Source organism: Acomys russatus, chromosome 19 (genome assembly GCF_903995435.1).
Source record: "Acomys russatus chromosome 19, mAcoRus1.1, whole genome shotgun sequence".
Classification (NCBI taxonomy): Eukaryota; Metazoa; Chordata; class Mammalia; order Rodentia; family Muridae; genus Acomys; species Acomys russatus.
This window is the reverse complement of record NC_067155.1, coordinates 64,589,623-64,602,530: the sequence shown is the minus strand read 5'-3', so window position 1 is coordinate 64,602,530 and position 12,908 is coordinate 64,589,623. Positions and strand designations below refer to the sequence as shown.

The 12,908-nt window shown below is 49.1% G+C and overlaps 1 protein-coding gene across 1 annotated transcript in view; it reads left to right on the top strand.

Moving 5' to 3' along the window:
• The window catches only part of Pitpnb (phosphatidylinositol transfer protein beta), a 44,749-nt gene extending 32,377 nt beyond the window's left edge, over nucleotides 1–12,372 (top strand). The window contains exons 9-11 of the mRNA XM_051161743.1: nucleotides 6,259–6,369; nucleotides 8,601–8,723; nucleotides 11,975–12,372. Of these exons, the coding sequence (XP_051017700.1) occupies nucleotides 6,259–6,369; nucleotides 8,601–8,723; nucleotides 11,975–12,025 (285 nt within the window). The 3' untranslated portion in view covers nucleotides 12,026–12,372. The remainder of the gene's footprint in view (nucleotides 1–6,258; nucleotides 6,370–8,600; nucleotides 8,724–11,974) is intronic.
• The last annotated feature ends 536 nt before the right edge of the window (nucleotides 12,373–12,908 follow it).

Below are 12,908 nucleotides of genomic sequence, written 5' to 3'. Positions count from 1 at the left end.
AGAAGCCCAGATAAGAGGTGCAGGAGAAGCTGGGGAGCCTGCAGGTTCTCGGGCCTGGTCCAGTGCTACTCCAGGAGAAGCTGTGGCGCCTGCAGGTTCTCGGGCCTGGGTCCAGTGCTGCTCCAGGAGAAGCTGTGGCGCTTTCAGGTTCTCGGGTCCAGTGCTGCTCCAGGGGAAGCTGTGGCGATGGGGCAGATTCCTCCTTGAAAGTTATGTGCCATGTTACATCCTAACACTTGACCTCTGTGATTAGGCACGGTGGTCAGGGCCTCTCTATGATAGAGGCACAAAAGGAGATCCGTCAAATATGGTGAAGGCTCAGGGTTAGGATTCAGATAAGTGAGCCTTGAGCCTCATTTCCACACCTCTGCAATGTGAACACTAGTGCCCACCTCAGAAGGTGCTGGGAACATTCCATGAGGTGAGTGAGTCCTGGGCCCAGGAAGTCAGGACAGAGGCTGAGGCTCTTGAGCCTCCCCTTCTGTGTGCACACGCGTGCACTCATCGCCCTCCTGTCCCTCCGTCCGCCTGCTTCATCGTTCACAGCGGAGTTTGTCTAGTGCCGTGCAGCTCTGCACACTGTAGCTAGGGCTCATTTGTCTGGGGTCACTGGTCCTTGCCCCTTGCCCTTACGTATTTAATGAGTGCTTAGTGTGGCTCAGCTGAGGCCAGAGTTCAGTCTTCCCCAGCTGAGTGCTGCTGCTGGGACCTCGTTTCCCAAGTCTGTCATGAGCACAGGCTTTCCCCCATGCGAGGTCATCCACACTGTTATACATAAAGCCAACAGACAAGCCGGCCAGGCCAGGCCCACGCTGCAGCTCCAGAGCGGGCCTGGTTGTCCGCTCACCATCCCTCTCAGGAGGGAATTGAGGGATCTGAGCACATGAATTACACTTTGTTACTTAGAGTTCAACAGGAAGTGACTTGGTGCATGCTAATAGAGCAATTTATAGCCTGATTAAGAATTTTGCTTCGAGGCAGAACTGCTGACAAACATCTTACTTTTGCGTGGCACTGTTTGCATGCACATGCATGCATATGTATGTGCAGGCTTTGGTTTCTCTGGAGGATGTGTGTGTCTTGTGACATTGGCACAGCCACCTATCTTGAGGCTTCTCAATAGTGCTTCACGTGTGCGCTCCCTAGCTTTCCGGTTTGCCTCTTCTTGATCCTGGGAGGTTTCAGGGTGTAGAGCCAGACAGCTCTAGAGGAGCTACGCTTCTGTGTCTACAAATGGGCGATCGTTAATAAGTGGGGCGCTCTGCCACGGCACCTGCCTCTCTGCAGTGGTCAGACATTGGAGACTACGGTAGTTGGGTCAGATGAAGGAGTTGGCCCAGGAGTCGCTGTGTGCACTGCTCACTCATGCTCTAGCGTGGCCAGGGAAGGGCGCTGCACCGTGTCCTGATTGCTGTTTCTTTCTACCCTACCCCCATGCATGCTAAAAGACAATAGCAGCCTTGGCTGTCAGGTGAGGTGGGAGGCTTTGTGCTGGGACGGAGGCTTCTCTGGCTGCGGTGCAGCTTCTCCCTCATCGCTCTCTCCAGGTGGAGGCTGGGAAGCCAGGCTTTGGTGTCTGTCCTCCTGGAGCGCGCTGCCGTGCTCTCAGATCCTAACCCTGAGAGACTGAGGCCCAAAGCGATTGAGAGCTGCTCCTTTCTGTAGTCCCCTACTGGAAACCTCTTGTCACTTGACGTGTAGAACTCTAGCTGGTTTCTAGTTGGGCCATACTTTGGATTCTGTGCAATACAGAGGTTTACCGACATGATGGGTTTTCAGAGGAGGGTTACATGGTTTTAGTGACTCCTTGTACGTTGAAGTTTTCAGCATTTAGCAGTTAGTGTGTTTTAATTATTAATTTAATTAAATTTAATTCAATATTAATTTAAAATAATTAATTTAATTAACTTCTCCTAAAGATGTCAAAATGAACCAGGCCCATGTCTTCAAAAATCTGGGTGCCCTGGCTGCCTGCTAGCTCTTGCCTCAGTTTGACTGGAAAGGCTCTGCTTCTAAGCAGACCTGCAGGGCTCAGGCCTCTGGAATAGTGTGCTGTCTGGTTCGGAAAGTTACTTGGCAGAGGAGGACCCTGAAGCTGCAGTTGCCAGTGGTAATCTCTAGCCTGAGAAAAAAGGTTTGAACTGCCCCGAATGGACATTGACTGTTGATCCCTCCTTCACGAGCAAGGCCTTCCTGTATTTGTTTTCTCTCTCTCTCTCCCTCCTTCCCTCCCTGTGCCCCCTTCCCACTCCCACCCCCAGCTTTTGAAATTACTTATGAGTCTCCCACCATGAACCACCCACCCCAAGGCCTCTGGCTACCCTTAGTGTCTCAGGTACCTCCTGTCTTGTGAGTGTGAACCCAGCACGGTGTGTGACAGTGCCTGGTGTGCTTGTGCCCTCAGCAGGTACTTAGTACAGAGCCAGTTAATAGGTAACCAGCCCAGGCCCGCCCAGCGGACTGACAGAGAAGAGGAGGGGCGGACACTGGGGAGTGGGTTTTGCACATGCTTGCATGTGTTCTGCGGTCCTGTGTGACATTCGCTGGTGCACGCTGGCAGCAGCCCTCGCTGCACGTTTATTTTTAACTTGCTTAGTGAGATTTCGGTTGGAAACTTAACACTACAAATTCAGCCGCCAAAGCTGAGCATTCTGATTGCCTACCACTGAAAAACTAAAATGCTGGGGAAGTGTGAACCACGTGGAAGACTGCTCTGCTGCTGTGGAGTGGTAGTCCTCAAGTGCAGTCTGCACCACCCCACCCCCAGGCCCCAGCTTCCAGGATGGCGCTGGCCAGGCTGAGAGGGCCGCTTAGAAGAAGGCCTCCGACTCTTCTCCTGGGCTTGTTTGTCTTACATTTGGATGTGTCTGTCTGTCACAGGTCAGGAAATTTGTTCCTGAGGCTAACGTTGGCTTCACATGCTGCAAGCACTCAGTCACGACGTGTGGCTGCGTGTGTGCTGCTTCCCTGAAGGCCTCAGCCACATGTCTCACAGTAACCTAATGCGTGCTCTTAAATTGAAAACATGATCAGACTTGGGAAGTTTCCTTTATAGTTAGAACATGAAATGTAAGGAATTCTGTGACTATACAAACTATTTAAATGCAGTTTTGAAAATATTTTTGTAACTAGTGCAACTAACTAGTGTGTGCTACATTATAGATGAAATTTAAATTATGTGGGGGGAAACATAATGTGGTTCTTTTGTTAGCTCAGGACTCTCATCTCACAGAACTCGTGGCTGCTCTTTGTTAACCAGCCAGTGTTCCCTGCTCTGTGTGGAGCACGCTCAGTGGGCAGAACAGCTGTGCCCTGCGCTCTCAGCCTCAGCCTTAGACCTTCGTGCTGTTCCTTCCCTTACCCTTCTTGCGGTGATATTGAGAGGCAGTGAAAGAGGAAAAAGTCAAAGTCTTTTTATAAAGATCAGGACATTATGTCCTATAGTGGTTGAGCTCCTAGAGACCTGATGCAGGCTAGAACTTTCTTCTGTTACAATGGAAAGACTGACATTTTTAAAGATTATGTGTTGGGGTGGTGTTGTTGTTGGTTTTTTGTTTTTTGTTTTTTTTTTTTAATTAGGGGCTGGAGAAATGGCTTAGTGGTTAAAAGCACAGGGTGTTTTGTTTTGTTTTTGGTGGTTATTTTTGGTTTTTTCGAGACAGAGTTTCTCTGTGTAGCCTTCACTGTCCTGGACTCGTTTTATAGACCAGGCTGGCCTTGAACTCACAGCGATCCACCTACCTCTGCCTCCCAAGTGCTGCTGGGATTAAAGGCGTGGTGGCGCTCGCCTTTAACCCAGCACTCGGGAGGCAGAGGCAGGTGGATTACTGTGAGTTCAAGGCCATCCTGGTCTACAAAGTGAGTCTAGGACAGCCAAGGCTACACAGAGAAACTCTGTCTCGAAAAACCAGAAAGAAAGGAAGGAAGGAAGGAGAAATAAATACACATCTGAGGTAAGGGACAATAGTTGTTGGAACTAGGATTTTTTTAGGGGGGGGTGGAAGTCCATTTAAGTTTTAAAATAATTTTTTTCTTTTTTAAAATATATTTTAAACATTTTTCTTTTTTTATTTATTTAATTAATTTATTTATTCAGATTACATCTCAATTGTTATCCTATCACTTGTATCCACCCGTTCCTCCGTCCCATCCACTTTCACCCTATTCCCCTCTGCTAGGTCTGTGACTGAAGGGGACCTCCTCCCCCACCATATGGTCATAGGCTATCAAGTCTCATCTTGGTAGCTTACTTATTCTTTCTCTGAGTGCCACCAGGCCTCCCCACCAAGGGGTGGTGGTCACATATGGAGCACCAGAGTTCATGTCAGAGTCAGTCCCCGCTCTCCACACAGCTGTGGAAAAAGTCCTGTCCATTGCTAGATCAGAGTAGGGGTTCGATGTTTACTGCTTGTATTGTCCTTGGTTGGTGCAGTAGTTTGAGCAGACCCCCCTAAAATAATTTCTTATAGCCCAGTGCAAATTCTACAAGTTGCTGTGTTAACTGGCTTAAGCAGTTTGCCAGCATCGCTGGGAGCACGTGGGAAACAGCCTGGCTCAGGTGAGTCACTGTGCTGTGTGCTTGGCGCCAGCCTGTGGAGGGCGCCGGTACATGCTGCGTTTGCCCCTCCTCTAGTTAGGACTGGGCTCCCCTTGCTTTTGGGAGACTTCTGAAGGGCTGTGTCTCCCAGCTAAGTAAGGTTCTGTGGAGAACAAGGTATATGGGGCTCTTAGGGTCAGAATGAAGTTGTTTTCTGCTTGTAGTTACAGTTTGTCCCAGATGGAAGGTGCTTAGGGCTGTCAGTGCTGGAGGGGCGAGGGGGCCGAGCTATAGAAGCATTCTAGCCTGAGTGCTGTGTGGACAGGAACGTCACACGCCGTTGAATGTAAAGGGCACATCTGGGTTGGCGTCTGTAGCGTTGGAGCTGAGCTTGCTCAGCCCCGGGCCACCTCAGTGGAACATGGAGTGATTAATAGTGTAGCCCTTCTCGACCCACACAGAGGAGTGAAGCCAGGGCCAGTAAGGGTTCTGCACAGTAGGAGCCACACTGTCCTCGTGCTCACTGAGGAACTGGGCCTTCCGAGAAGCTGGCTGGCCTCATCCATGCCAGGTGCCTAGCCTAGAGCCAGGCCTGCAGTCAGGGAGAGGGAGGCATTGTCACTCCAGCTGACCTGGTAGAAATGGAGATAGATGTTCCAGAGACGCTTGGATCTGTCTCATTCTGACTCAGATTGTTGACACGCTGGATTCACAGCGTACTAGGAGCAGGAGAAAGTGCCTGTCAGAGGGGGCCTCGTCTTCCAGAAGGAGAGTCCACACAGTTCTATCGGTTTGTCTCCACCTTACAGGATGCGGCTGAAGCCAGACAATGATGGGTCCGCAGTGGCCGTGTACAGAGCCTTGGCCCCCTATTTAAACTCCATCTCATTTTAGGACTCCAAAGGTGGACTTGGGGGTTTGCTGCCTATCTTTGTCCCTCTTCCCAGTGTGACTACAATGAGTAAACCTCCTTTTTTTGCTTGTTGAAGACAGGTGACCAGACTTGACTTGACATAGCTTGTGACCCCGTGTCTGATAACATCAGTGTGTGCTGCAGAGCACTGCAGATGATGGGCGCCCCCCAAGGGCAGCAGTGTTGTTTTGTCATTGAAAGCACACATGTGTTCTCTGAGCCAGTTTTGTGTGCCTGACAACACATAGCACAGGGTAATGTATAAGTGGTACCAGTGGGTGTGTGTTAACCGTCAGGAAGCCCATCTGGGGCTCTGGCGTTTCAGTGGGGTACAGCTGAGCTTCCCAACATGGCAGCTACACGCTGCTCACTACATCCCCATTCCCATCTGCATCACTTGAGTGGATACCCACGTCTGATACTCTGGGAATGGAAGCTGCGTGCACAGGCCACGCTGTTGGCAGTGTGCATGAGCGTCATGAGCTGTGCTGCTCCACCGGAAAATACCTGAAGATACAGAAGATGGTGGAGCTCATGAGTGGGAGTGAGAGCACAGTGGGAGTTAGAGAACATAGCTTACCTTGGGTTCACTGCCTTAGAACTCCAGTGGCTCCAGCTAACCTCACAGCTGGAAAGCATCTCGGTGTGTGGTGGGAGAGGAGTGCTGTTCTTCTGTTCAAACGATTCCCAGTTTTTTAATTAAACACATGAAACTGGCTTTCCTTGTATGTCCATGGTGTTGTGATATAGCAGTCAGTTTTGATCAGAGCCTAAACACTGAAGTCTAGATGTTTCCATCCCCATCTAGAAGGAGCTGGCGGACAGCCCTGACTGTGCTAAGATGTGTGCCTACAAGCTGGTGACCATCAAGTTCAAGTGGTGGGGGCTGCAGAGCAAAGTGGAGAACTTCATTCAGAAGGTAAGTGTGCTCAAGAGCGGCGCTTCCATGAGCGAGGAGAGAGTCGGGAGGAGATGGCTGCCAGAAAATGGGCGTGGACTACATTTTCTCCTTTATGATGTGGAGCTTACCATTCTCAGATGTCTCTATGAGCCTTTGAAAACATAAATGCACATATGACAAGATTTTGAGAGTTTTTCTTTTCTTTTTTTTTTTTTTAAGATTTCATCTTCTGAGTATGGGTGTTTTTCCTGCATGTATATCTGTGCACCAGGTGCATGTGGGAGCCAAGGACTGGAGTTACACAAACACTTGAGAACCGTTGCATGACTGCTGTGAACTAAACCTCGGTCCTCCTGAAGAGCAGCCCGTGCTCTTCACCTCACTGAGCCATCTCTCCAGCCCTTAGGGACTTTCCTAGGAGAAACATGGGGCTTTTTTTTTGTTCAGTGAGCTTTCCTATGGTTTTTTCAGCTCATGTACAAAGCCCGTCCCTATGGAGACCTGGTGCTGACCACTTCCCTCTGGCACTCATGTTGTCTGTCGGGAGTGTCTTCTGTGGAGGTCTTGCCAGGAGTAGGTAGACCCTGAGCGACCTGATCCAAGGGTCCCAGGCCTGGTTCCTTCTTAAAGAATGAAGACAACGTAAACAGTTAGATTCACAGAGATCAACACAGGGAGGTGTGCCAGTGCCCCATGTTCACCTTGTCTATAGGACTTTCACTCCCGTCGTCATTACAGAGACGTCTCTAGGGGCTGGAGAGACAACTCAGTTGTTAAGAGCACTGGCTACCTTTCCCGAGAACCCGGGTTTGATTCCTAGCATCCATGTGATGGCTTACAACCATATAGAAGACCAGATGCAGGGATCCATACCCTTTCCTGGCCTCCATGGGTACTGCAAGCGTGAGGTCCACAGGCATGCATGCATACGCTTAAAAAGAAATTTTAGGGGATAGGAAAGACGTCCCTGTCCCCAGGGATTGCCACAGCGCTGTTGCACGTCAGGCACCTCCCTCCCTGCTTGTGAACTACCGAAGCCCTTGGCCCGTGAGCAAGCTCTTCTCCTGTTGTCATAGTCCATAGATTGACAGCCTCATGTCACGTGTGTAAACATGAAGTTGAAAATTGTCCCCAAAGTGTCAGTGTTGCATGTACTTTGCTCTCTTTTTGGGATAGTTGAATGCATCTTAAATAGTTGGGTATTTAAAGCCAGGATTTCTATTATATATATATATATATATATATTATAGAATGTATATATGTGTGTGTGTGTGTGTGTGTGTGTGTGTGTGTGTGTGTGTGTGTCTGTACAATGCGTGTGTGCAGTAACGTAGAACACAGAAGAATCACTGCACAGTACCTAATGCTTTTATGGTTGTATCTCTAAGCACTGGCTGCTTTCCTCAAGTTCAGGGTGTCTTTTGATAAAGAGGTAGAGACTACAGGGGTGTAGTCTTATTGTAGAGGAATCTAGTTGACCTTTAACCTTTAGCATTGAGAACAGTGTCAGTATATGGGGCCCAGCAGGAGCATGTGGGGTCCAGTCACGCGTGCCGTGTGCTTATGGCTTTTGTCCGACCACTAATCTTTTTGCCAGCAGAGATTCGTTTTCATGGGGAATTTTGAAAATAACTTTAAATTCTGTTTATTTCTTGTGTGTGATACATCCACCCGCTGGTTGGTGTGGAGAGCACGTGTCTGTCTGTGGGAGTTGGCTCTCTTCATCAGCACACAGACCCAGAGGCTGAGCTTAGGTCATCACGCTCGGAGGCCAGTGTTGTGACCTGCTGAGCTGTCTGTCTGTCCTCTCTGTGTACAAAGTGACAAGACAGTAGAGTTAGGCTTCTGTTGATGTAAAGATGGTAACTTGAGCTGGGTGGTGGTGGCACACACCTTTAATGCCAGCACTCGGAAGGCAAAGGCAGGTGGATCCCTAGACTAGGAACAAGTTCCAGGGATTCACAGAGAAACCTTGTCTTGAAAAACAAACAAACAAATTTTTTAAAAATATACTTTTGATTTTTTGAGACAAAGTCTCTCTATGTAGCCCTGGCTGTTCCAGAGCTCACTATATAGACCAGGCTGGCCTTGCTGGGGTCGAAGGAATGTGTTACCGCACTTGGCCCAGTTTCTGCTTTTGTGGAAAGTGGTGTTCTCAAACTAAGTACATGCTCATTTTATGGGCTGCTTGGGACATATAAAGTTAATGTGTCACTAATTGTATGTTTTTTGCAACTTTGTTTTAAAAGCAAGAAAAACGGATATTTACAAACTTACATCGCCAGCTCTTTTGTTGGATCGACAAGTGGATTGACCTGACGATGGAAGACATTAGGAGAATGGAAGATGAGACTCAGAAAGAGCTAGAAACAGTAAGCCCTGTTGCGGCAGCCCTGTTTCCGGTTTCTAGATGTGCACATGCTTAGCCAGTGCTTGGAGGTGGGCGGGGCCATGCTTGTTCCTATCAAACGCTAACGCCCTCCACCCTCTTGAAGGCAGCCGGGGCTCCATTAGCCTGGAGCGTCTCCCTGTAAAAATGTCCAAGTGCTTTGTGCCATACCTCAGGCATCAGTCTTTAGCTCAGCTGTGTGCTGAGTCCTCTCCTGTCCCTAGCAGTGAGCTCCTCATCCTCGGTAAATTCCAGTGGGACTTGGCAGGGGACAGGGTATAGTTGCGTGTCTCCACCCCCACCCCCTACCCCCACCCCTGCCATTCTTGTTTGCAATTGACAGTTTATTCTCAAAGTGGGGGCATGAACCCATGGCATGACCAGGACCCTCAGGGCTTATAAACAGTCATCCTGAGTCCTGCCAACAGGGCCTGGCTCTGCCAGCCCTGCAGGTGTGGTATCTGATGGCCTGTGTGAGACTAGAGCCCCATGTGGTCATGGGGAGTGGCAGGAAGTCAGGCTCTGGCATAGAAGGAATGCTGTCTCTGCTGTGGCACAGTGCAGAATTTGTGTCTGCAGTTGGTTACTTGGGTGATTGGGGCACGCCTGCTTCTAATTAGCTCCATCCAGGTCTTCAGCAGGGAACGTAGTGCGCACTCTCGGTAGGGCCGTGGAGTACGTTAGCCTGCCTTATAGTTGAAGTACACTGTACGCTCAACTCTGAATGGCTTGGGCTGCAGACGACTTTAGCTTCACTGAGTTTGGAATGTACTTTCCTTCAGAAACAGTGTTAAATCCGCTCTCTCTGACTGAGGCTCAGACTCGAGGGAGGACTGTGGCATGATGGGATGGCAGGGGTGAACCGTCTCCCTCTGCTCTCAGCAGCCGTGGGGTTAGTATAAGCAGGCAGGCACAGGTCTTCCTTCCCACCTCCCCACACAAGCCCTGCTCTGCCTCCTTCCTGAGCACTTGCCCGCTCTGCCGTCAGCCCTGCAACAGCAGCTTATGCTGCAGCACAGCTGCCTGCGGCCAGTGGCTCCCAGAGCTTGGGGGGGCAGGAACCCCGACCTCCTTGGATAAGAGCCTTTGCCCTAGGTGTCAGTGGAGGAAGACTGGTGAGTGGTGGCCAGGGGATGAACGCGGCCTCTATGCCCTGATGCCCTGGGCGGAGGGGCCGGGGTCTTCTGAAACCCTCAGCTGCTGCTTGCTGTCTGGACACAGCACAAGAGCCCCTGGCCTGGAGGGGTTGACTCTTGCTTCCCTGCAGCAGTAGACAAAAAGGTCGGCCGTTTGGAAGGAGATCTCCTGTGAACTGCTGTCCTCTGCTGGGGCCGCGGTGCAGGGCTCAGCATACCTCCTCACATCAGCTCCTCCTTGTGTGGTCACGGGGTGTTTGATTCCTGCTGATGCTAATGGACCCAGTGATGGGGTTGGGCAGCACCAGGCAAGAAGCACCTTCCCTAAAGAGGCTACAATTCTACGGGAATTTCTCCTTAGTCTAGTCAAGGAATTTCATACACTGGAATGTTCTTAATTTACAGATATTTTAGGAATTGACTTTATTTTTCTCAAATGTCTTTAGCGCCTTGAGCTGGGCATAGAAAGGTTGTGCACATGTGTGCGTGTGCATGTGTGTGTGGCCTACAGCTTGCAGAGCTGTGTGGGTTAGCCAGCAGGTAGACAAGGACTGAGCAGACCCTTGGCTGGAGGGGCCGGGCTGTTTAGATACAGTGAGTGTTGTTTGTTTTCTGTGTGTTTCTGGTTTTCTCCTTTGAGGTTTGTTTTTGTTTTTTGTTTTTTCTCTGTAGCTGTTAGAAATGCCTGATCTTCTGCTGGTTCTTTTTGCCGCGTGCTGTTGCTCTGTGTCTCTGCCTTTCATAGTTTCTCTTAGTACCTTCAGAGCACCTCACAGCTTCATGTCCGATCCAAGAGAGTGAGAGGTGGACCAGCCCCCCACACCCCACACCCTACACCCCACACCCCACACACCCCAAGCATTTTTTTCAAAGTATATTGAAACTTCCCTTGCAATTGTATCCCTGATAATTGGCTGCCAGACTGGATGCCTTTGCTGAGGTGCAGGTGCAGTTATCTTTCCGGGCTGTTGAAGGAAAGCTTACCACAAGTTTGTTGAAGTCAGGACCAATTGAAGGTCTCAGAACTCCTTCCTTTGGGGATACATGAGAGGCAGGCAGTCTCTACATAAATGTTGCTAGACATTTTTTCTCCACTTGCTTACTAACCCCTATGCAGAATCATTTTAGCAGCTCATGGTTTTATTTTACATTTAGATGCGTAAGAAGGGTTCCGTCCGAGGCACGTCGGCTGCTGATGCCTAGATGAGTCCCCTGTAGGTCAGAGACATATCAAACTGTGTAAGTGAAGACCTGGGTAAAGAAGGCGGAAAAGCCTTTGCTGATGGGGAGTTAGCTGCTGAGCACAGGCTCTTACAGTGTTGGCGGGATTCCACTGAGAACTGACGAGATAGATGCTGGTTGTAGAAACTGAGCATGCGCATTTCACTGGACCGCTGTCCATCCCACTGTCAATGTAGTTGTTTATTTACTGACACTGTCCTGGAAGCTGGCTGACCTGTTGATAGCCAGCCAGTTAGTGGGCCTGCTTCTCAGCGGAGCCGTGTATCGTTTGCAAGGAAATCCAGGATCCCGCCACAGCATCAGGCCTACCTCTGTAGTTGACTGTGTAAGCCTAACATTTTTCTGTGGTGTTCCCTGTCACAGCCTATGTGCCCTTGTGACATTTCCATAGATGGAGCAGAAAGCGAGCATCCAGGGCCGCCCCACAGGCCTAGGCAGAGAGTAAGAGCAGTGGTGCCCTGCTGTCCTGTGCAGGGATGTCCATGGGAGAGTGTGCCCACACCCTCCTGGGCCTCCTTGCTGCTCCCTTGATGGAGCTGCCTTCCCCTGAGAGTCTCCCAAAGTGCTTTAGAGTTCCAGTTCTTGTTTCTTTTTTTTTTTTTTTTTTAAGTGTTTTCCAGTTATTGTCACTTTGATTGAGCACTAACTTTCTATGATTTGTTCCTGCTTTAGATTTACTTTTCCCTGTGATGAAACAAAATATTTTGCTTTTAGCATGGCCAGAATCTTTGTAAACAGAACAAAGTTTTAGGGTACAGTAGTTGGGGAACATTTTCTACGCAAGTGTTTGAGTGCTGAGTGCCTCAGGAGAGATGTGGCGCACTAACTTGCTGTGTGCTTCTTTACTTTCTTACAGCTACGGAGTCAAGGCCAAGTGAGAGGAACAAGTGCAGCCAGTGACGAGTGAAGATGTGACCAGTGTCTCTCAGTGTTGACGTTTCCAGCGTGTGCCTGTGATGACTCACGCATGTACACACACACACATTCGCACACACATACATACATACAAGTGTGTGCATCTGTGTGTGTGTGTCTGTAGCTGTATTAAAGCACATATGGCTACAGGCCTAGATACACACATGAGTGTATATATGTACATGCAAACATAGATGGGATCAGTACAATTTCTCCAAAGTACTGCACCTATCCTCAGCAAAAATACTAAAGAAAATATTTTCAATATATATACCTGGAACAGATTTTAAGAATCATCAACATGATGCCCTTGATGGACAAATGGACTGCCACGTGTGCCATGTGGTGCTAGCTGGCGTGCGTCACGAGGGCCAGGTGCGGACCAGTGTGCAGCCTTTGGTTATGTTTCTGTTTCTCAAGTCACCACACACACACTTATTTCATCCCGTCAGCAGCTGACTCTCCCACAGAACGACTCCTTCAAATTCTAGATACACCAGTGAACCTGGAATGTAAGCTCTGGATGTATTTATAACTATTTATTTCTGGGTGGCCACTGTCATCCAGCCAAATCCACAATATCTGTCAAGGAGTAAAATTAAAGCTCTTTACTGGTTGCCCGAGGGTTGGGGAAATCCTTTTTTAAAATTGCCACTTTTTATTGGATTTTTGTATTTTGAATTTCAAGTATTTTTCTACATCAAAATAGCAAAAAACAGTGATGACGGTTTGTGATTTATAGTAAACACTAGACAATATTCAGACTCTGGTTAAGCAGACAAGGCTATCGATAAAGGAATTAACCTCAACGGTATTGAGGTTGCGCAGAGCACTTCTGTGGAGTTTTGTTTCTGAGATGACTTTGGAACTACAGC